Source organism: Bufo gargarizans, chromosome 6, assembly GCF_014858855.1.
Source record: "Bufo gargarizans isolate SCDJY-AF-19 chromosome 6, ASM1485885v1, whole genome shotgun sequence".
Classification (NCBI taxonomy): domain Eukaryota; kingdom Metazoa; phylum Chordata; class Amphibia; order Anura; family Bufonidae; genus Bufo; species Bufo gargarizans.
The window spans coordinates 79,349,451-79,373,989 of record NC_058085.1 but is presented as its reverse complement, the minus strand read 5'-3'; the positions used below and the strand labels follow the sequence as shown (position 1 = coordinate 79,373,989).

Genomic DNA, 24,539 nt, shown 5'->3' with positions numbered 1-24,539 from the left:
GGGGCCCCTTTTGAGGTTGGTCCCTGTAGCAGCCACTTCTCCTGCTTCCACTATACCTATTCCCCTACCTGGGAGATTTCAGCTCTGAATTGTGAATTCAGCTGTGGATTGTAATACATGTCGTAATTCAGGTTCAGCGTACAATAAAAAAATAATGTATTTGCAAGGTCACATAACTTGCTAGTTACTTTAGAATTTAGTAGTAGATGGTAAAATCATGGTTGCTTCGGGTATCGAACTTTTGATACAAAATCGATACTTTTAACCCGGTATCGATACGATATCGGGATTTGTCTTTTATCGATACTAGGCTGTGGTATTGCACAGCCCAGTATCAGAGAATATGGATCGCGCTGCTCTCAGCATGCACCATGTTCCCTCAGCAGCACAGGGAAGAAGGAAGCAGTCTCTCCCTCACAGGGGCTGTGGCCACTGCGCCACCAATGATAACTAACGTTTAATACATTACAAATACGGGCGGCGGCAGAAACACATTGCTGGCACTGCGATCCGCGGCAATTAACCCCCCCCCCCCCATATTAAAAACATTGGTGGCACAGTACGCCCCCCCCCCCTCCACAGTATTAAAAACATTGGTGGCGCAGTGCAAGCTCCCCACCCTCCACAGTATTAAAATCATTGGTGACAGTGGCCACAGAGTCCCCTCACCTCCTCTTATTGGTGGCAGTGGCAGCTTCTGATCGGAGCCCCAGCAGTGTAATCCTGGGGCTCAGATCGGTTACCATGGCAGCCAGGACGCTACTGAAGCCCTGAACATGTTATGCCCAGCCCAATTTTTTCATGTACTTACTGTTTAAACATCATTGTATGCTTCCGTTTCCGATCCGCAAAAAAAGATCACAAACAGAAAAATGGAACGGCAAAACGGAATGGAAGTGGAATGGAAACGGAAACACTACTGAAACAAAAAATGGAAAAACTGATCCATTTAAAACGGACCTCAGAACCATACGGTCGTGTGCAGGAGGCCTTTTATGAAGGGACAGCTGTTCCGTTCCGCAAAATACGGAATGCACACAGATGTCATCTGTATTTTTTGCGGATCCATTTTTTTGAGGACCGCAAAATACATACGGTCGTGTGCATGAGCCCTAAAAAAGATCTGCATACAGAGAAATGCAAGGAACACATAGCTCATGTCCCCCTTGCATAATTTCCACAGGAAATCCTGGTTCCTCATTTGACTACTAAGATGGGTGTGGTGACTGTATAAGTTCCTTCATAGATATTCCATATATTAGGCATGTTCAAACACTGCTCATTTTAACCTTCATATAAAATGTAATAACTATGTTTCTGTGACAGTGATGTTTAAATAGATTTAAAGGACATCCTGCTATGATGTACCTGAAAGTCACAGTTCCTGTGATGAACATATATATATTATTATTTTTTTTTGGGGTGCGGGGGGGTTGCAGTGAGTGGGACCAGCCCTCAGATACAGTTAGCAGGTGTGTGGCAGGTCCCACCCTTCCTATGTTGTGCCTGGAGTCTTTTTTGAATGAGAATTAGTAGTAACTCATTTTAGAGAATGATGTGATTAATTATTTTATTGAAGAACAGATATTAAACATATTTTACCCTGATGGGGTAGATGATGTGCAATTTTTTTATAAAGCTATTAAAGGTAGTTTTGGGTGTGACAATACCTAATATATCTATTTTTATTTTTTTCTATAGTAGTTATTTAGGGGAGTTATAGGGCAATACAGCCCCCAGAAAAGTTGGACAACCTCATTGCAGAGCTGATCTGGGTCTGCTAAGGCCCAGCAGCTAGTGCAGACTCCCTGATTCCAGCAATGACATGACCGCTAGGAGCCGATCAGGATGTGGCCTTCCTGATCTCTATCCAAAGCGTTCATTGAGCACTGTGTACAAAGTAACAGGGAAGGCAGGAGCAGTGTGTCACGGTGCAGTTCACTGTGACAGTTGTGGCCGTGCAGGCTGGTTGCATGTCCTCTCTCGTACTGGCTGCAGGCTGACTCCTGTCTATGCTGGTTGCTTGGGGCTGCGTGCTGGCTGCAGTGTCTTGTGTGAACTATGCCTGTAAATGTGTGTTCTCCACGTGTCTGTATCTCTGTGGTTCCTGTCACCTGTGCCGTACAGGCTGGCTGCATGTACTTTGTGCACTGGCTGTGGGTGTTCCCATGTATGCTGCTTCTGCCATGCATGCTGGCTGCGGCCTGTTGTCTGTGGTTCTCTGCAGGTAGCGGCCAAGTGTACAGGGACTTTCCTGGAGGTGCGACCAGTGAGCCCTCGGCCCAGTTGATCCCCACAACCTGGGGCTCTGTAAAGAATAGGGCTCACTGGCTCTCCGCCCTCTGGGCTTTGCCTGTGGTCTGCCGCTGCACTTGGTTCTGTAGTAGTTCTACCACTATTGCCTAACCTGCATATGATTACTGTCATGTTCCTTTATTACATGTGTAATAACGTATTCTGTTGGTCCCTGGTCTGTATCTGCCTGAGTCCTGTTTGCACGACGTTCCGGAGGTCTGCCCGGTCCTCTGGAATGTGCCACAGTGAAAAAAACATTCCTGCCTTCTCCATGGGGCTCGCTGATCCAGCAATTGTATGATTAGCATGATTTAAATGCCCAGTCAGAGATACAGCATGTCCCGACCGATTCTAGTCTTTTGGGAGTCAGGAACTGGTTAAGAGACAGACTGGCCATCTGTTAAAGGACTACACCCCATAACTGGAAATTGTAGAAAGAATGAACAAGACAATATAGAGAGAGAATTGCACTCCTTGGCCGGATTTGGAAGATTGCTCAGATTAACCAGAAAGGGACAGATCCACCATATTGCCAGTTCCTCCCTATATGCAGTCTTGGGGAAACTGTTTATGCAACCTGTAAAGACTGTGCCAAATCTTGCACCTGTAAGTGTGTACCATCTGCCGAGTTGCTTCAGGAAACCACAGTTCAATTGTTTTCACCTAAAACCGGCCTTATGATTGCACTGCATCCTCATCAACATTATCACAGCTGTAGATTGTGCCACCTTCAGGGAACCCAGCCTTGCACCTCCAAAACCCACCGACACCAAGGGCACTCGAGGGAAGAAATGGTGTGCCTCTCCCCCCACTGTGTGCATGGCCCAGAGAGTGCTGGAGTGCCACCTTAAGTACTACCACATCCATCCTCACTGTAGCCACCACTCCCATTCTCTCCACCTCTCTTCACATCACCATAGCTAATGTATAGACCACAACTTGCCCAAAAAGCCCTCATTGCTTAGCCAGTCCACCCGTAATTATGAACATTGGATGTGAGGGAGAGTAGCTCTTTACAGGGCCTCATTATAGTTCATAGGGCCGGACAGCAATGTCGGATACATAGAGAGCTGGCAGGCTGTTCCCCGCTTATGTGAAACTAGCCTAACAGTAGGCCCCTTGCCCTCAAGGCCCCTGTTTAGGTGCACATATGGTATGTCTCCCCAAGGCCAGAGGGGTGGACGTACTGTTTATGCAACCTGTGCAGCTAAACAAGGGACCAGAAGCTAAGGGGGCGCCATTGTCTCCTTAAATGCTGCTTTCTGCTGCCTATTAGACCGTATGTAATGGACTGATCAAATGAATTTCAATCTCAGGTATTTGTGGATTATTAGAGAGACATCATGAGGTTCTCTATAACGAGTGGTTACAGAGCAAGGAGCCCATATGCTAGTCTTACATGGGGCCCTCCGTGTCCACCTCTGCCCCAGCACAGTAGTATTTAGTGGTGCCACTGCAATACCCCTGCAATTGTTTGTTATAATTAGTACTAATGTTATATTATGTGTTATGTATCTGCCGAATGCTTCAGCAATGATAAGGTATGGTTGGCATCAGAAATGGAACTTACCATTCCATTCCTCAGCTCTTGGTGGGATTGGGCTGTTCCTGCTTCCTGCCACTGGGGGAGCTCTAGAGAGTTCCAGAGTTAGCTGAGCAAGCCTGGAGTGAGGGAGTGCGTCCATTTGCTTCCGCTAAATGGGTCTTGGGACTAACGTTACAGCTCATCTGTGAAGGCAAGTACTCCAGGGATACCCCAGAGTCCCAGGGCACAGAAGATTGCAAGCCACAGCATTTACAGTCAGCAGAGTTATCAGCACTACATCTATACAGACTCCACTGCAGGTGAGGGGATACCAAGTTAAGACACCCATCACCACAGATCAGGACAGGCACACTCAAAAGCCTGCAATTCACAAGTGGACACCTGTAGACACAAGTGTCAGCTTATTGCTGCTAGTGAAGGGAAATCAGGAGAGATAGAAGGACTACTTTAGAGTGCTATAGTCTGCCATCTTCCCTGGCACCATACTTCATCATCTGAGGATGGAGGCATTGCATCTTGTACAGATGGCAGCTGGGTGTACTGTAACTCATCCTTTGCACTCAGTAAAGAAAGATGTTTGTTGTTATTCTATGCCTGATTCCTTCACATCACCTTTCCACTGCATCGAACCCCAGGGAGCAACGGCCTGAGGGAGTACACCGTGACACAACATCTCATTAGGCCCACTACCACTCCAATCCTCTGCATCGGCTCCTCAGGAGCTCGCTGCAACACCAACTGGGGCTCCACATGCAGGAGGCTTAAGAGTTACTGGGGTAGCATTTAGAGATGGGAAGGGAAGCTATAACACTGATTATTCTGGCATGATTGTGATCTAATCCAGGTAGAAATATGGTGTACAATCACGGGGTGTATCTATAGTGGAAGCGGCTTCTACAGGGCGAGAACTCAGAAGGGGCCCACCCAGGAGGAGGACTAAAAGATTTTATTGTCATGGCCCTCTCAACAGCATTATAGCATTACATTATATACAGTGACATGACATACAGTATACACGTGTAGGAAATGGACAGAGTGTATACTGTATATCATGTATTATTATTTTTTTTCAACGAAAAAGGGGCGGGATGTTTGTATGGGTGTGAACGTAGTCTGCTGTACTATTGCTAATACTAGCAACTATTGTTATAACTTTTAATTTTTTTATTTTCTGTATTGCTCTTTTTATTTTTATTAATTATTTTTTTATTTTTATTTATTTTATTCTTTTTTTTAAGTGAATTAACCCCTTCCTGCCACATTCAAGGCAGGAAGGTGTTAATTCACAATCTTCAGGCTCACAGTTAATTTTGCAGCGAGCAGGTGGTGCTCTTATATAAGAAAAAGTACTCCCTGCCGGCTTTTACATTTTGCAGTGTGATAGATGCTTGTAGCGGAGTGCTGCAAGCCTCTACCACAGCTAGACCTCTCCAGCTCATTCATGGACTTCTCCCTGTGACCGCAGCGATCCGCTGCGGCACGGGCCTCCGGCAGATCCCGATGTAACCCAATGTTTTTATACATCGGGTTAGAGATAGGAGCCTACCGTCGTGACCTAGAAAGTCATGCAGCGGTAGGCAAGTGGTTAAGAATATGTTGGCATACATTGACTCGTATTAAAATGTCTGCATATTGTCAGAGTATTGCGGTTGTATTTTTTTCAATCTATTAACGCAATCTCAAAGTGCAACCTGGAAGTTTGATATTAAAGCCAGCATGCTTCATCTTCCCAGCCTGTGTCTATGAGGTCTGTGGGGCTCCCGACTTGTGATATTGCATTTGCTTAATGTTCGGCAACTGTTCTGCTTCTGACTCTCGGATAATGAAACCTAGGAAGGAATCCCACATCCAGCCAGCGCGGCTTTATTGGCCTTGTGTCTCCGAGTAAAACAAATAAGTGCAGATCAGTTTTATATTACTTTATGGCACATTGATATGAAATTTCCCCTCTTCATTTAGTCTCCTGTGTTTGCACAGACTTTAGTCCGTCAGTAGTGGAGATATTAGGGAACATTTTCTCCTGTTTCCCTCTGGGAGAAAACTGTTCTAGATGTTGATAGAATTTCTTCAATTATTATTATTATTTTTTTAAATCACCTTGTGTGAATGTTACTTAACCCCTTAAAAGGGTTTGTCCAGCTTTATAGACTTTTTTTTTTTTTTTTCTAAAGGGGGTTTTATGGGGTTGTTCACTTTCTGGTTACTGTTGACCAATGTCTTTGTAAGATAATTATATGGAACTTACTAATACAGCCTATGTTGAAATTCTGCACCATTTTCTATATTCCATAAGGTATGCCCCCTTGTTTTCCATAAAATGGCTGCCGATGGAGGGCCTCCATTCAAATAGACTACACCTGCCATCTGCACATGTACTGTTGGGAGTTTAGTGCAGTGTGTTTGAATTGAGGAGACATCACATGGAGGTGATTTGTCTCACATGACCCTCCATCAGCGGCCATTTTATGGACAGGACCTCTGTGTGGACAGCACAGAAGATCTGCCTATCAATGGGGCATGGCTTACAAAATATAGCAAATGACACAGGATATCAACAACAGCTATATTACTAATTGCCATATAGTCATCTTACACACACAATGGTCAGAAGTAGCCAGAAATTGGCCAACCCCTATACTCAAGATAGGTCATCAATATTAGATTAGTGAGGTTCTGACACCCAGGACCCCCGCCGATCAGCTGTTTGAAGAGGCCACAGCACTCTGTTGAGTGCCGGACCCCCACTGGTCAAATATTGATGACCTATTCAACACCCAGAAAAACCCTTTAAAGTGTAACTGCCATGTTTTCATCCAAAAATCCATTTTAGCATATGTTACTGCTGCAGCAGCATTATGCATAAAGTAATCTTTAGTTTCTTCACATACCACTGTTTTCCTTGAGTTTTCCCCTTAGTTACGGCTGTTTTAACCTCTACAATATGAGAACCTTCTCAAGAGGGCTCCTCTGCCAGTTCTCTGAGGCCAAAACTGCTTTCCCTCACTTCACATACACCTGCTGTAGCCAGCAGCTCCCTGCCAGCCAATCAGATTGGATTACTGAGAGACACGCCTCCTCACTCTGAAGCCTAATGCAGGCATGCAGTGTGAAGGACCGCTCCTCTGTCTTCCTGTCTTCTTAGCCAGAGACAGACAAGCCATAGCAACTGTCTTTTAAGGGAGCAGTGGAAAGGGACAGGAGACATTAATGAAAGCTGTTATTATAAGGTAATTACAGATCTTTTGACAATCATTGACTGACTAACTCAGGTATACATGCCTAGCTCTAATAAACTGGCAAATAAAAAAAAAATAGGACAGTTATACTTTAACCCTCAATCCCAGCTAGATGTCCTTAGTGAAGAAAGTCATACTCACATTTGTCGCTGCAGCCAATGACTGGCCTCAGAGGTGACACGTTTGCAAGTGTCATCATGCCACTGGTGGGTCACGTGCCACTTGGGGATACATCACCGCTGAGGACAGTCATTGGCTGCTTCAGCACACATGACCCCTTCTGGAAGATTTCAGGCTGGGGACCAAAAGGAGAATGAATTGGTCCTCAGAACTGGAATTAAACTACGAGAAGCAGGTTGAGTGTATTTATTTTATAGGTACAACGTAGTACTGGTCAAATGTAAAAATTAGTATAAAGCTGGACAACCCTTTCATGCCTCATTCCCACGTCTGTGTTCGTCATGAAATCCATGATAAGATGGTCGTTGCTGCATCCGTGAAGATGTCCGTGAAGTTTTCGCATTTGGTCTGTGTGTCAGTTTTTTTCTCTCTGTTTGTCATCCGTGTTTCACAAATACTGTACAGCTGAAAAATAATTTTCATAGATTCTCCTCCTACTGGTCCATGAAACCCGGATATAACATGGATGGCATCCATGTTGCGTCCATGTTTTTCACTGACCCATACACTATAATGGGCATGTTTCACGGACCGTTCTAAAACACGGATGTGTGAATACAAACATTAAAATCAATAGTTACATGTGCTGTCTGTGGAGAACCTGTAGAGCACATGTCCGTGAATCACTGACATGTGAATGAGGCATAAGGGTAAATTCAGATGCAGCAGATATGATGCAAAAATTTGGCGGAGTTTAGTTCCATTGATGGCCAACACATGGATTTATACAAGCCCCATTTAGGTGAAAGGGATAGTCGTAGAAACATCTGCAACAAATCTGCCACACATGAATATCGCCTAAAGGCCCCTTTACACTGCTCAACTGCCGAGATTGTCAAGAAGAAAGAGTTACTTTCTGGTAATCATCTGCTCATCAGTGAAAGAGCCATGTACATGCAGCAATCTCCTCCACAGTATGGGGAGCAGTGATCACTAATGTCATCGCTCATCCCCATACCGACTAGTTGTTTTCCAGCTTAGACACCACAGTTTGCTGCCGGCAAATGATTATTGAGGTGACGGTTCGTTCATCAGATAATCGGCGGCACCTTTACACCAGATCATTGCTAACGAGCATTCCTACAAACGCTTGTGCACTCGGCCAGTATAAAGCGGCCTTTAGAGCATGATGGTTTGCACTGAATATATTTCCTGGAAACTGCATTAACTGACGGTGCTATTTGTAAGAGGTTTGTAGGGGGTTGAAAACCTTTGCAAAGTAAGGTCTACATGCCAGTTCTTTTTGAGCTTTCAAGGTCTGAAAATTAGTAAATGATTAACCTCACTGCTAACTCCAGATGGCAAGGTTCTCCTCTAGGTTTTATGGTGCTTGCTATCACATAGTGCATGCAGTCCTATCTGTGGGCAGCTGGTCATAGAGCAGGAGGAGATGAGCAGTTTCACATATAGCTTTGTGGTAAATGTATTGTATTTCATTCATTTAACCCTCTGCCTTTACTATGCTTAGGAGTCCAGTGAGCGGTCCAACTTGGTGATCGACAGCTATCTCTGTATGACTGTGCTTACGGGGAAGGTTGTTAATCACTGATGAGACCACCCACTGGACTTATTAGCATAGAAAGAGCATAGATTTCCATTTGTTTTAAAGGGGTTATCCGGGTAGAGCCGTGATCCTGTGCGGTGGCCAATTCCGGCATCATGTGCTGTACATTGGGCACGTGATCCTAGCCTGGGGTTAGAACCTGCAACGCATGCAGGAGTCTGAATGTCTCGTCTCAGCTCTAGTGATAGATTCAGATTCACACATGCGCTGTGAGTTCTAACCCCAGGCTAGGATCACGTGCCTAATGTACGGTACGTGATTCCAGAAGTGGCCGCCGCATTTAATCATACATGCCAACTGTGAGGAATATGGATTATTATTTACTGTCAGCCATCTGCTGTCAGATAACGGAGGTAGTGAACTCCACAGGGGGGCCCTGCTTCAAAGTCCAGCCATATGGCAGAGAACCTCTAGCAGGCCACCGTTGTTTACAATTTCTCACCTCCATTCAGCCAATCAGGGACCCAGCTAATGGAACAGGAAAAAACTCTCTGCAAGGGTCTAGGCCATTCCCCAGTTCAATCAAAATTAGCAGATTTTCTAGAACCGGCGATTCATAAGGAATTATGAATTGCCCGTCAATCACAGGCATAAACCAAATACATACTTGGGTCCATGTGGCCACGATGAACAGGCCCGTGGTCATAGTTGGGTTGTGGGATGCCCGGGAGGGGAGATACACATATCTCCCAACAGAAACCAAATAATTGTACCATGCTTGGACTCTACTGGTAGCCGGAACCCAGACGGACCCATTGGTCCCAGAACCACCTCCCTGCAACATTCTGGTCTGGAGCCATGAGCCCTAATCGGTTTTGTGGCTCACTTGCTGCCAGCCCAGAAGAGGGGGAGTGGACTTCTCCCAGAGGCCGGGAGGGAAGGGGCTGGCTACAGTTTAAAAGGATTGTGCCAGCAAGTGGGCGTGTCTTTTCTCTGAAGTGAGGTCACATCGTGCCATGTGTTTAGAGAGACCTGCAACCAACTGACATCACTGCTTCCCATGTGACCACAGCTAAGGGTCCATTCACACGTCCGTGGAATGGGTCCGCATCCGTTCTGCAATATCCAGAACGGGTGCAGACCCATTCATTCTCAATGGGGCAGGAATGGATACAGAGAGCACACTATGTGCTCTCCACATCCGCATTTCTGGAGCGCTGACCCGATCTTCCGGTCCGCAGCTCCGGAAAAAAATAGAACATGTCTTATTCTTGTCCGCAATTGCAGACAAGAATAGGCAGTTCTATGGGGGTGCCGGCCGGATGTATTGCGGATCCGCAATACACCACAGACATGTGAATGGACCCTAAGAACTCATCACAACCCAAAGGACTCATATATCTGGCAAACTATTTTTCTGCTTGACTCTGCTTGTACCACGCCATCTGTATTTACCACTCAGATCACTGTATATATTTTCTGTGTATATTGTGTTATGTCTAGTGAGCCCTTAAGGCAATTAAATATATAATTTAATCTTGTGCTGTTCTTGTATCTCGATCATGAATCCCCACGTCCGTGTTTCGGCATAGTTATATGCTACCGCGGGTTGGTTTCTTACCCTATATAATCCTATTAGCAGACCGGGCTTATATCAAACAAGAAACTGGTGGCAGTATACCCGGGCTGAGAACGTGCTGTTTCACTGGGGCAGTGAAAAGGCTCTCTCAGCTCGTCAGGGTTGTGAGCGAGTGTCTCCAACCCTCTGCCTCTCTGGGCCTATGTGGACAGGAGGCAGCTGTGTAAACTGTACCAAGACTAACCTTACCCGCTCCTTCAGGAGGGTGTAACGTCACGCCTTGGGAACCAGTGACCATACCGTATCTCGCTGCCTCTACGTATTTGACGTCCGACGTCAGTCGGGGTACGGTATTCGTCACACCAACTTATACAGGTTGGTGTCAGGGAGATGTGGGGTTGTGGTGTTCCCAACATGCTGCCAAAATATTTCTTTAATTGCCACGTCTCCATTTTAAGGCCGCCCCTTGATTGCTATGCTCCCTTTCAGTGGCACCACGCACCCTCACCCCATCAAGGTACTTTCTGTGCCAGGGCCTTGTCTAATAAAGCTAAATGCCAGCACCACTTAGGGCCGCTTCACACGAGCGGATGCCGTGCGTGGCATCCGCTCCGTGAAAGAGTGCCAAGACCCGCTGCAGACTGCAGAGGCACGGAGCGGTAACATGACTGTTAATGCTCCGTGCCTCTCTGTGATCTCTTTACTACGAAATCACAGTGACAACTGTGATTTCGTAGTAAAGAGATCACAGAGAGGCACGGAGCATTAACAATTATGTTACCGCTCCGTGCCTCTGCAGTCTGCAGCGGGTCTTGGCACTCTTTCACGGAGCGGATGCCACGCACGGCATCCGCTCGTGTGAAGCGGCCCTTACAGTTAGGCTTCTTTCACACGGCCGTAGTGCTCCTATGGCCGTATTGCAGGCCGCATATGGCGGTTACGCAATACACGGGTCACCAGCCATGTGCATTCCGCATCACGGATGCGGACCCATTCACTTGATAGGGTCCGCAAATCTGGAGATGCGGTGTAGAATGGAACCCCACGGAAGCACTACGGAGTGAATAGGTCCGCGATCCGCATGCGGCTGCCCCACAGTCGGTGCCCGTGCATTGCGGACTGCAATTTGCGATCCGCAGCATGGGCCCGGCCAGCACACAGCCGTGTGAAAGAGGCCTTACAGTACAAGCAGCCCTCCATGCTGTGCTTGGAAGATTTGGAAGCTATTCCGAGAGGTCTTTCCTTTTTCTGGGAGCCTCCCGGACATTCCAGGAGAGTTGGAAAATATGGGTGTAATGGACTGGACTCTGCTGTTTGCATATTGTAAAACAGATAGATAGGGATTTATCAAAACTGAGCAAAGGAAAATTTACTTAGTTGCCCATAGCAACCAATCAGAAACCACCTTTCATTTTCAAAAGAAGCTCTGCAAAATAAAAGATGGAATCTGATTGGTTGCTATGGGCAACTAAGCCAGTTTTCCTTCTTGCATAGGGGCACTCTGTATATGGCGGGAGACCTCCTACAGAAGCCTCAAACTTGACCTGAACTTCATGATATGCTTGGCCTGCTGTCAAATCTACCCCTGAAGACGTTATCTGATTTTATATGTATATTTTTTTTCTTGCTTAGTATATTTCCTTACAGATTTGACCACCTTTGATACCTATTGATGTGCCAACAGATTTCATCATCACATTTTAATGGGTCATAAATGGCCGTCTGGTGTAACAGACAGGACTGTAACGTAGAAGCCAAGCTTCTCTCCAAACCAGTATATGGGGGACGGCCAAGTCTCTAGGCATAAGACCAGGAGCGAAATAATCGTCCAGTTTACAGAACTCAGTGGGCGATATTTATCAAAACTGGTGTAAAGGAAAACTGGCTTAGTTGCCCATAGCAACCAACCAAATTCCACCTTTCATTTTTCAGAGCTGCTTTGGAAAATGAAAAGTAAAATCTGAGTGGTTGCTATGGGCAACTAAGCCAGTTTTCCTTTACACCAATTTTGGTAAATCTCCCCCTGCACTGCCATACAAAGCACTTCTTGTGATGTTGGGCAGAGCTGGAGGGTAGACATTGGGGGTCATCTACCACCGCTCTATGCTAGTTTTCTGAGGTAGAAAAGTCTCAAATTGTGTCGAAAGTGGCATTTTGTGACAAAATTTGTAACTTTTTTGTTTTTTTAAGACACCATTGCAATTTTTCCAAGCAGACGGAGAGGGGGTAGGCCACAGGTGGGAGCTCTTAAGCCCAACCTATTTAACAACATGTGAACCGGAAAGGTGGTGCACAAAACACCAGAAATGGAGAGTGCAAGATAAAACACTTGAATAAACAGGTGGGACCTTCCTCCAGCACTGTTTTTACTAAAGCTACTTTCATACTCGCGTTTTGTGCGGATCCGTCATGGACGGATCCGTTCAGATAATACAACCGTCTGCATCCGTTCTGAACGGTTTTGTTTGTATTATCTTTAACATAGCCAAGACAGATCTGTCTTGAACACTATTGAAAGTCAATGGAGGACGGATCCGTTTTCTATTGTGCCAGATTGTGTCAGTGAAAACGGATCCGCCCCCCATTGACTTACCATTGTGTGCCAGGACAGATCAGTTTTGCAAGCAGCGCTTTGGTGTCCGTATCCAAAGCAGAATGGAGACTGAACTGATGCAAACTGATTCTTTCTAAGCAGATCCTTTTCCATTCAGAATGCATAAAGGGCAAAACTGATCCGTTTTGGACCGCTTGTGAGAGCTCTGACCGGACCTCACGAAAAGGAAAGCCAAAACGCCAGTGTTAAAGTAGCCTAAGACTGGTGTGTGAAATGCCTGTCTTAGTAAATTACCCCCATAAGACCTCTTTTACACATCAGTGAATCACGGACAGCACATGTATCCATTGACTTTAATATATCAGTGGTTTTCCGTGGACCAGGGAAACGTGTCCTATTTTGTCTGTGATTATGGATTCCCCAGGGCACTAGGGTGTTATTTAATGTTTTGTAATATACTCAGTATAGTTCTGTATGAATCTGTTAGGGTTAATAATCCTAACTCTGCCCCTGCAGGAAGTTAGGTGTGGACTTAGGTCCGCCCCTAGCTCAGTCTAGTTAGTTGTGAGTTAGCAGAGGAAGTGAGAGCTGTGACATGTAGTCCACTCCTCCTCAAAGGACTAGGCCAAAGATCCAGAAAATCAATCCCTCTGAGAGATCTATAGGCAGAAAGCCTTTTTCTACTCTACAGTGCTCCAGAAAGAGAGATCGAGAAAGAACCAAAAAGGTCCAAAATTTGTATGGCCGGGCACTGAAATCAGTTAGTAAGGTGTTTGCTGTTTAAGGCCTCATGCACATGATCGTTCCGTTTGCGGAACAAAACAACTGTCGTGTGCATGAGCCCTAAGGCTGATAGAGACTTTGGAGAGATAGAGAGGAGGAGTACTACAATCCCCATCCTTGCTTATATCATCATCAGTATCTGGGAAGATTTACACTGCAAATTATCATTGAATGTACTACAACTCCCATTCTGCACTTTAGTAAAGAGAGACTTGTTTATTCTCTGCAACTGGCCTGGTTCTGACTCCAGCACCAATCGCCGGCCACAGCACCTACATCTCCTGCCATACAACACTTATAACATCATGGGCACCCAAACTACCATCAGGCAGGAGCCGCAGCATCAGAGTATGCCATGAAGGCTGAAAGGGTGTGCCATCCTGTCACTGTCCAGCCCCAGGCATCCTCCGTGTTAGGCCCCATGCACACGGCCGTTGTTCACGGCCGTGTGCGGGCCGTGGAACCGCGGCCTGGATCCCTCCTGAGAGCAGGAGCGCACGGCGTCACTGGTTGCTATGACGCCGTGCGCTCCCTGCTGCCGGCACAGTACAGTAATACACTGGTATGATCTATACCAGTGTATTACTGTACTGTGCCGGCAGCAGGGAGCGCACGGCGTCATAGCAACCAGTGACGCCGTGCGCTCCTGCTCTCAGGAGGGATCCAGGCCGCGGTTCCACGGCCCGCACACGGCCGTGAACAACGGCCGTGTGCATGGGGCCTTAGGATAGACACTGAATAACTATTGCAGCCAGAGTCACTGCCACTCTTGTGCTCCGCTTCGCTCTTCCGGGGCTTGTGGCAATTACAGTCTATGGGTCTGTGAAAACCACATCCATGTTTGGTTTGTGTAATTAACAAACCATTGCTAGGAGATGCTCTGGAAATTAATTTTCAGCCTAGCAGTGGCCATGGTATACAGATGACACACGAAGAGGTAAAAACGGATACACCCACCAAACATGGATTCTTCGCAGAGATCTGCACGGATAAACCACTGACCATCTTGTCACTGATGTTATCACAGATGTGTGATAGAGGCCTAATCTGTACCATCAGATCCCTGCAATCACTAATCACTATGCTGGACATAGGGCAATGTGGGCAGACTCAGATCCTTCTCTTTATCAGCTAGTGATGCCTGTTTGTTTTTTGTTTTGCTTTTTAGAAGAGGTTAGATTTTTATGTCCCAATACTATGTAACGCTATTTGAAAGCTGATATAAGCAATCTAAGAAAAGCCCAGGACTAGATTGGCACTGCGATACGGAAGCATGTCTTTCCCTGGGGCCTGGATGCTACAGCTCTGCTCATGCAGCTGAGCTGGCGCTGTCATTAGCTCCATTACTATCAGTGGTTTTTTTTTTCAGATATGATCTCTGAACTATGAACACATTAGAAGCGATTACACTCTTGGCATTCATGACCGCGGCGTTTTACAGCTATTTCACAGGAATGTCTCATGATGAAAGCGTCACTGATAATCACATGTAGCAGAGCTGTGTTTGTCAGTGTAGCTAACCTGAGTCTTATTATATGTAGAAGGGCTCATGCACACAAATGTAATTTTTTTCCGTGTCCATACCGTTTTTTTTTTTTCAGCCCGTAGCGGAACCATTCACTTCAATGGGCTGCAAAAATGGGCTGCAAAATGCGGAATGTACGTGGCCGGTATCCATGTTTTGCAGATCCGCAATTGTGTGTATGAGCCCTCATTTGTTGTTTTCTGTAGGATTGCTGTTTAATGACAAATTCAGCCCAGCTTCTTCTGTGCATGACCCTCAAAGTGCATGTTTTGCCTACATTCACACGACCGTATATGTTTTGCCTACATTTACACGACCGTATGTGTTTTGCCTACATTCACATGACCGTATATGTTTTGCCTACATTCACACGACCGTATGTGTTTTGCCTACATTCACACGACCGTATATGTTTTGCCTACATTCACACGACCGTATGTGTTTTGCCTACATTCACACGACCGTATGTGTTTTGCCTACATTCACATGACCGTATATGTTTTGCCTACATTCACACGACCGTATGTGTTTTGCCTACATTCACATGACCGTATATGTTTTGCCTACATTCACACGACCGTATGTGTTTTGCCTACATTCACATGACCGTATGTTTTGCCTACATTCACACGACCGTATGTGTTTTGCCTACATTCACACGACCGTATGTGTTTTGCCTACATTCACACGACTGTATGTGTTTTGCCTACATTCACACGACCGTATGTGTTTTGCCTACATTCACACGACCGTATGTGTTTTGCCTACATTCACACGACCGTATGTGTTTTGCCTACATTCACACGAGCGTATGTGTTTTGCGGTCCAAAAAACACTGATCAGCAAAAAATACGGACAACGTCCCTATTGCATCAGTTTTTTGGGGAATTCATTGTTACCCCGCCTATTCTTGTCCGGAAACAAAATACATTTGTGTGCATGTTAACTTACTATGGGATGGTAAACCTTTGCTAGGTGGGCAGTCATTCCATGTAATGTGAGTTTACATACTTCACGTTTTTTGGGGAGTAAAACCGCAGCAAAAAACGTATGTGATTTCTTTGGTTTTGCAATGCAGTGATTTCCCAAGTGGTTTTTACAGGTAGTTTTTACAGATGGTGCATCACACAGAATGTACAGTATGAGAATGTAGACAGGGAGGAGAGAAGACATGTAAAAACCCTATAATGGTGGTTCTTTTCAAACTGTTTCCTGTTCTGTATACCCAGAATGATAATGGATGGAAGTGACAGTTAATTAACTTTGGACGGGCCCCTATAGGAAGCTTGGGTGTGGATCCTGGATCTGCCCCTTGCTGAGTCCAGAGAGTTCTAGCCTGGAGTAAGCTAGAAGAAGACGGATGAAGCAACCACATGTACTCCATTCCTCACAAGACTGGACTAAACTCACCGATCTCTGGATGATCTACAAAAAGGAAGGGACAAGAAGGTTCAGAAATCTGAAGGGCTAAGCATTGGAGTCAGTAATGTATCCTGGAACCTAAGCTATTTAGACTTTACTGCAGTGAGGGGAATACTGTTAAGACACCTTTTACACGTGGACACAACATGGCCAATCATATCATTAAAAACCTGTACGCCTCAGTTGTGTATTACAGGCACATCTGCAAAAGTTAGATGGACAGATTCTGCAGACAGAGACTCGAGAAAGAGAGAAAGGATACCTTCCATCCTTGCTCAAATTCATATAAAACCATTTGAGATTTGCACTGAGGGAACTGTGTTTTTGCGGTCATTGGATGTACTAAAACTCCCATTTTCTACTTCAGTAAGGAGACATGTTTTTCCTGCTACCTCTGGCCTGGTTACTGACTCCTGCACCATGCGCTGGCTTTTGCACACTACTTGCCATGTCTTGCACGCATACAAACACATAACATCATCAAGCAGGAGCCTCAGAACTGGGGTGTGCCCCAAAGGAAGAAAGGGTTAGCTCTCCTTTCGCTGCACTGGCCCTAGGGAGTAAAAGTGTGTGGAAAACCACTGTGATTGACTGTAACAGCCAGACCCACTACCCCACCCTCTGCTTTACCTCCTCCTGGTTCACTACAGCCACAGCAGTCTCTAGCGAGAGGAGGTAAATCACACAAGCTGTGTATTAGTGTTGAGAGAGAGGTGAGCACCCAGAGCAGAATCTACAGGGGGAGAGCATGAATCACATGTGTATGAATATTGAGAAAACAGAACACCTACTGCACCCTCTGCAGGAGGAGGTAGGGTGCACTTGGACATTCCTCAGCATCAGTGTCTACCAGCATAAGGAAGAAGACATTCCTAATAGAAGGCTGTAGAAGGAGAAGACAGTATTTAAACTGTGCTCCTGAGTGCTAATGTACCCAGCAGCATCCTGAACACACAAGTCTCAAGTTTAAAATGTATTTTTGAGAGGGACACATCTACGTTAAAAAAAAAGTCTAAAACTCTGAGCCGATTGTAAACTGAATGTCAGGGGTCCGACTATGAATAAAGGAATCAGGATTGCAACCTGAAACTTAAAGTAACTTAAAGGGGTTATCCCATGAATAATGTAAAAAATGAAAATCAGATATCATACAGTCCAGGACAATCTCTTTCTAACAAATTTAGAACCAGCCCTGTTCCTCATATGGATCCGAGATCTCCCCATTCATTGCTCTTCTAGATTTATATCAAGCTGACAGCTCAAGGTGAGTGTCAGCTCTGCAGCTCAGGAGGCGTGTCTCAGCTCTGCCTATCATAGCTCAGAAGGCGTGTCTCAGCTCTCCCTATCACAGCTCAGGAGGCAGTTGAAAGATGAAACTGAGCATGTGCGGCCATCTCAGTGAACAGGTCGAAGAAATAAGAAATTAAGTGGCACTATACAGATACATTTTATTGAATAACTCAGTGGCTATACATATTTTTTTATTACATGCAATTACAAAAGTATTTAGATCCAGGTGCTGGTTTGAAAACTGTAGAATATTTTTCATGGGTCAACTCCTTTAAGGTGGTTAGTAACAACTAGCAAAAACAAGCAACTAGTAAAAATATTTTTATTACATGTAAAAATGTGTCTGTAGCCTTATGAAGAGCTTTATAGGGGTGGTCTGGATTTGTGTTTTTAGAGAAAATTTAATCCAAACTATAAAAGAAATGTTTCTTAAAGGGTATGTAATGTTTCTTAAAGGGTATGTCCACCTTTGCATTAACATTTCATTTATTTCTTACAGAAATTCACACAAGTTCCACAAACAAATCAGAAGACTGGGGCCAGTTTATGAACATCTGCGATGTTATTAACTCCACTGCTTATGGGTGAGTACAGGAAAGACTTAAAGGGGTTTTCCAGTTTGCATAACATCCTTTTCAGCCTTTAACTTCAATGGGGCTGAGCTGCCCCAACACCATGTGACCAATGAACTTGCCATCACATGGTCTAGGCCAGTGGTGGCGAACCTATGGCACGGGTTTCAGAGGTGGCACTCAGAGCCCTCTAAGTGGACACCCACACCCTGGAAAAAGTCTGTGGTTTACTCAGGGGCAGATTGGCCATAGAACTTACAGGGAAATTTCCCGGTGGGCCGATACCCAGGGGGCTGTCTGAGCCCTCCTCACAACTGGCCAGTGGAAGTTTTTGGTGATGTATTTTGTGTTGCTGGCAGTTTTTTGTAAAGGACTATGGTATTGCTGGCCCTGGCTTCCATCAATTTGGACAGGACTACAAAACGGGGCCACTTTTAGTATTTTTTCCAGGGACACTTTAAGTTCCCAGTCCGCCCCTGGGTGTACCAATATAGTTTAGACTTTTCCTGCATTCATCAGTGCAGGGCGCACTATGAACAGCACAGGCAGCGCATTGAATGTAGGCAGGTATTATAGCTAAATGATAAAGTACATGGAAGATACTACATTGGACTGTAGTATTCAGGTTAAACTGCCGTGTTGGCACTTTTGTGATAAATAAGTGGGTTTTGGGTTGCAATATGGGCACTCGGTCTCTAAAAGGTTCACCATGACTGGTCTAGGCTAAGATGCAAGAAGGCTGAGGCACTACTGCGAGCACCGGTGCCTTCTCAAACAGCTGCTTGGCGGGGGTCCCAGGTGATGGACCTCCACCAATCAAATACTGATAACCTATTCAGAGGATAGGTCATCAGTATAAAAGTCTTGGAAAATCCCTTTAAGTTGGCCTTACACATTGGATGTATGTTGCCAATTTTGGTGGAACCAGCCAACCATGTAATACGTATGAGGCGTCCTGATTCTCCCCCGACATCTGCAATCTTAATTTCAACTGTTCAATCATTTTGCTCCCAGGGAGATAAGCCAAGGGAGTCTGTGAGAGTCTTCCTCTCCCTTCCTATAACAATGAACACAAAAGACCAAAATCCAGCACATGAATTTCAAGCATAAACACAATGTATAAACCAAATCCAAAATGAATGCTTGGTACAGGGGCGTAACTACCATAGCGGCAGACCATGCGACTGCTATGGGGCCCAGGGCAAGAGGGGGCCCGGTCTTAGTTGGGATTATCTCCTTTTCTACTGGAGATCTGGAGATTAAAATTTGGTCAGGACTCTACCCTCTAAAGAAAGAACTTTTAGCAAATTAAGCAGTGGAAAAATGGCTCAAGGGTCATTGAAAAGGGTTTAGGCAAAAACCCTTCTGTCCTGTGTGGTGGGTCTGGTTTGATCCTTGCTATGGGGCTCTTACTTCACTACGTATGCAACTGGTCTGGTACCACATTTCCACACACAACACAACCATTGGGTTATTACACATATAGGATAGACATCTCGTGGCACAAAATCGCTAAATCATGTTCTTTCAAAAAGCTGCTCATCTCGTCCAACCAAGAGGAAAGGACCCGTCTGTAACTCATTCACTGCCTAAACTGTACAACCTGATGAGGCTGCACCTCTTGATTAAGACTCTACATGGTGGTTGTGACCTTCTTTTGAAAACTTTCACTATTTTTTGTTTTAGGTCACGAGATGCAGTTAAAGCTCTAAAGAAAAGGATGAGCAAAAACTACAATAAGAAAGAAGTCAGGTATTCACTTTCTGTAAGTATCATGAGCCTAAATGTCTAAATTGATGTACGGTATACTTTACAGTCATTTCTAAATATTTAAAGGGACTGTCCATGTGGCTCTCATTGTATCTAGCCTTAACCCATCTAAATCTGAAATATGACAGCCATGTCATCATATCATACTAGAAAAAATATATATAGTGTTAACTGGTATGGAAATAGACAATAGCAGCGGTGCCCTTAAGGGAGTAGGGTCAAACTCCTAAAGTATATAAAGTTAAAGGATGCGGGAACCGCGCTCTAAATACAAAGTAAATGTCAGTGAATCTCTCCTGCAAATATAGGGAAAAAAATCCGGTAAAATGTCCAGTTAATGAAGATGGAAAGTTCACTGGACCAAGATGTTCATAAGATGTTTAAACAGTTCCCCTGCTACTGATCCATAAGTAGCATAACTGACCAAATTCCGGACCCAAATGAGGGGTGAAAGCTGCTGGAAAATGTCAGTAATCCATCCACAGACACCTCCTACTGATCCACAGATCTCGTGCTGAGTATCCAGCCTCTAAATCCAACCACCGAACCTTCAAAGGAATAAAGACAGATGGTGCAGTACCCTCGGTATCTTCAATAGTAAGGATTTTATTATACTTACAATCAAGAAGTTTAAAATTTGCACATAAAAAAGGCCCGACCCGGGTTTCGCTCTTCGCTTCGTCAGGGGCTGCGGTATACTGACCGCTGCAAACCACGAGTGGAAGTACTCTCCCACCCCGGAACTGAAACGGACTTCGGTAATCAGTCACATGTCAATCACAATGTCGGCTATTCAAACTATAAAAAGTGCATTCAAAATCACAAATAGCAATCACATATAAATACAAATTCATATATAAATATAAATAGACATATAAAATGTTCAAGGTATAAAATTCAATATAAAAATCCATATATAAAAATTGAATATATAAAACGGAAATATAGATATCATCTGGATCAAGCCATACAGACTGATTTAATGTCCCACTCAATATTCAGCCCTCGCGGTTGTAAAGTGCCCAACTCAAAAATCCACTTCGCTTCTATTTTATTAATTTGTGTTGCGGGATTACCTCCTCGCCAATGTTGTTTAACCAGTTCAATACCACAAAATTTCAAACCACTGGGGTCTTTCTGGTGCACTCTCTTGAAATGGGCAGAGACACTATGCGTCTCTAAACCTTTTTTAATATTTCTAATATGCTCTGCCACCCTTACTTTGAGCTTCCTTAGAGTCCTACCTATATATTGGAGCCCGCAAGGGCATTCCAACATATAGATGACCCCCTTAGTTTCACAAGAAATGTTACCCTTAATTTTTAAGACAGTTGCATTGGAGGTAGACACAATCTCTTTTATCTTTGACTTTTTCTTTTCGTCCCTAGAGCGGTTCTTACAACAAGGGCAAAAGCCGCACCATGTGAACACACTGCAGGATTTAATAGTGCTGGGAACCTCCTTCACAAAACTATGTATAATACGATTCCTAACATTGGGGGCTCTTTTATAAATAAATGGTGGTTTCTTGGGGATAAGATCTCCAATAATACGGTCATTCTTCAGAACATTCCAGTTCTGATGTATGATCTTTCTAATTTGGGGGCAAATAGCAGAATAAGAAGTAGAAAAAGCAAATTGATATTTATCCCTCATGATTTCTTTCTGTTCCTTTGAATCATTATTTTTATTTATTAACATATCACTATCTAATTTTATTTCTTCCTTTTGCTCATATAATATTTCTTTTTTATATCCCTTTTCAATGAACCGATCTATGATAATGTTACTTTGATTGTCATAATCTTTAATATTGGTACAATTTCTTCTAATGCGTTTTAGTTGGCCTTTCGGTACATTACATAACCAAGGCTTATAGTGACAACTACTGCTTTCAATGTACCCATTACGGTCAGTTGGTTTAAAGTAAGTTTTGGTTACGATTTCATTCTCCTCTAGTCTAATTTCAAGGTCTAAAAAATGAATAACGGTGTTGCTTATATCCTCCGTGAATTTTATATTCCATTCGTTTAAATTCAAATGCGAAATGAAATCCAACAAACCCTCCTTTGTGCCATACCAAATGCCAACGCAGTCATCAATATATCTCCTCCAAAACTGGAGGCTGCCGCCCTCAGCGTCTCTTCCCAGGGCAGGGGAGATGGTAAAATGTTCCCAATATGACATAAAAAGATTTGCAAAACTAGGTGCAAATTTCGCACCCATCGCCACACCAGAAACCTGTAAATAATAATAATCGTCGTACCAAAATAATTATGTCCCAAACAAAACCGTATACAATCCAGGATAAATGTTTTATGAGCCTCACTCAATCGTTCGTCACTATCCAAATAAAACCTAACTGCATCTATACCAATATTATTGGGTATTATAGTATATAATGATGTAACATCCAGTGTCATTAAAAGGGTATTTTCTGGGAATTTATCAAAAGCTTTTAACAATTCCAAAACATGCCCTGTATCTCTCAGATAATAGGGGGTGGTGGTAACAAAACGTTGTAAAAAAATATCTATATATTCAGAAACACGGCTGGTAATTGAGTCGATACCAGAGACTATCGGTCTGCCTGGGGGGCGCTCTACATCCTTGTGTACCTTTGGCAAGTAATATATAGTTGGAGTTTTAGGATATAAGTTATTCAAATATTGATGTTCCTTCTGATTAAGGAAGTTTTAGTTTTGTGAAGGAGGTTCCCAGCACTATTAAATCCTGCAGTGTGTTCACATGGTGCGGTTTTTGCCCTTGTTGTAAGAACCGCTCTAGGGACGAAAAGAAAAAGTCAAAGATAAAAGAGATTGTGTCTACCTCCAATGCAACTGTCTTAAAAATTAAGGGTAACATTTCTTGTGAAACTAAGGGGGTCATCTATATGTTGGAATGCCCTTGCGGGCTCCAATATATAGGTAGGACTCTAAGGAAGCTCAAAGTAAGGGTGGCAGAGCATATTAGAAATATTAAAAAAGGTTTAGAGACGCATAGTGTCTCTGCCCATTTCAAGAGAGTGCACCAGAAAGACCCCAGTGGTTTGAAATTTTGTGGTATTGAACTGGTTAAACAACATTGGCGAGGAGGTAATCCCGCAACACAAATTAATAAAATAGAAGCGAAGTGGATTTTTGAGTTGGGCACTTTACAACCGCGAGGGCTGAATATTGAGTGGGACATTAAATCAGTCTGTATGGCTTGATCCAGATGATATCTATATTTCCGTTTTATATATTCAATTTTTATATATGGATTTTTATATTGAATTTTATACCTAGAACATTTTATATGTCTATTTATATTTATATATGAATTTGTATTTATATGTGATTGTTATTTGTGATTTTGAATGCACTTTTTATAGTTTGAATAGCCGACATTGTGATTGACATGTGACTGATTACCGAAGTCCGTTTCAGTTCCGGGGTGGGAGAGTACTTCCACTCGTGGTTTGCAGCGGTCAGTATACCGCAGCCCCTGACGAAGCGAACAGCGAAACCCGGGTCGGGCCTTTTTTATGTGCAAATTTTAAACTTCTTGATTGTAAGTATAATAAAATCCTTACTATTGAAGATACCGAGGGTACTGCACCATCTGTCTTTATTCCTTTGAAGGTTCGGTGGTTGGATTTAGAGGCTGGATACTCAGCACGAGATCTGTGGATCAGTAGGAGGTGTCTGTGGATGGATTACTGACATTTTCCAGCAGCTTTCACCCCTCATTTGGGTCCGGAATTTGGTCAGTTATGCTACTTATGGATCAGTAGCAGGGGAACTGTTTAAACATCTTATGAACATCTTGGTCCAGTGAACTTTCCATCTTCATTAACTGGACATTTTACCGGATTTTTTTCCCTATATTTGCAGGAGAGATTCACTGACATTTACTTTGTATTTAGAGCGCGGTTCCCGCATCCTTTAACTTTATATCATATCATACTAGTTTACACTTTTCTCCAGCAGATTTCTATAATAGTTTAACAAAGCTGCAGTGTGCATTGAAGGTAACAGTCAGCCACATACAGGTACATCTCAATAAATTAGAATATCATCAAAAAGGTAATTTATTTTACTAATTAAATTCAGAAAGTTAAACTCATATATTCTATAGATTCATCACACACAGAGTGATCTATTTCAAGCATTTATTTATTTAATGTTGATGATTATGGCTTACAGTTAATGAAAGCCCAAAAGTCAGTTTCTCAGAAAATTAAAATATTGTGAAAAAGTTTAATATTGTAGACTCATGGTGTCACACTCTAATCAGCTTAT

The 24,539-nt window shown here is 43.9% G+C and overlaps 1 protein-coding gene across 1 annotated transcript in view; it reads left to right on the top strand.

The window, feature by feature from the left end:
• The window catches only part of TOM1L1 (target of myb1 like 1 membrane trafficking protein), a 96,955-nt gene that overhangs the window by 13,864 nt on the left and 58,552 nt on the right, over positions 1-24,539 (top strand). The window contains exons 2-3 of the mRNA XM_044297613.1: positions 18,414-18,498; positions 20,173-20,251. Coding sequence (XP_044153548.1) covers positions 18,414-18,498; positions 20,173-20,251 — 164 coding nt within the window. The remainder of the gene's footprint in view (positions 1-18,413; positions 18,499-20,172; positions 20,252-24,539) is intronic.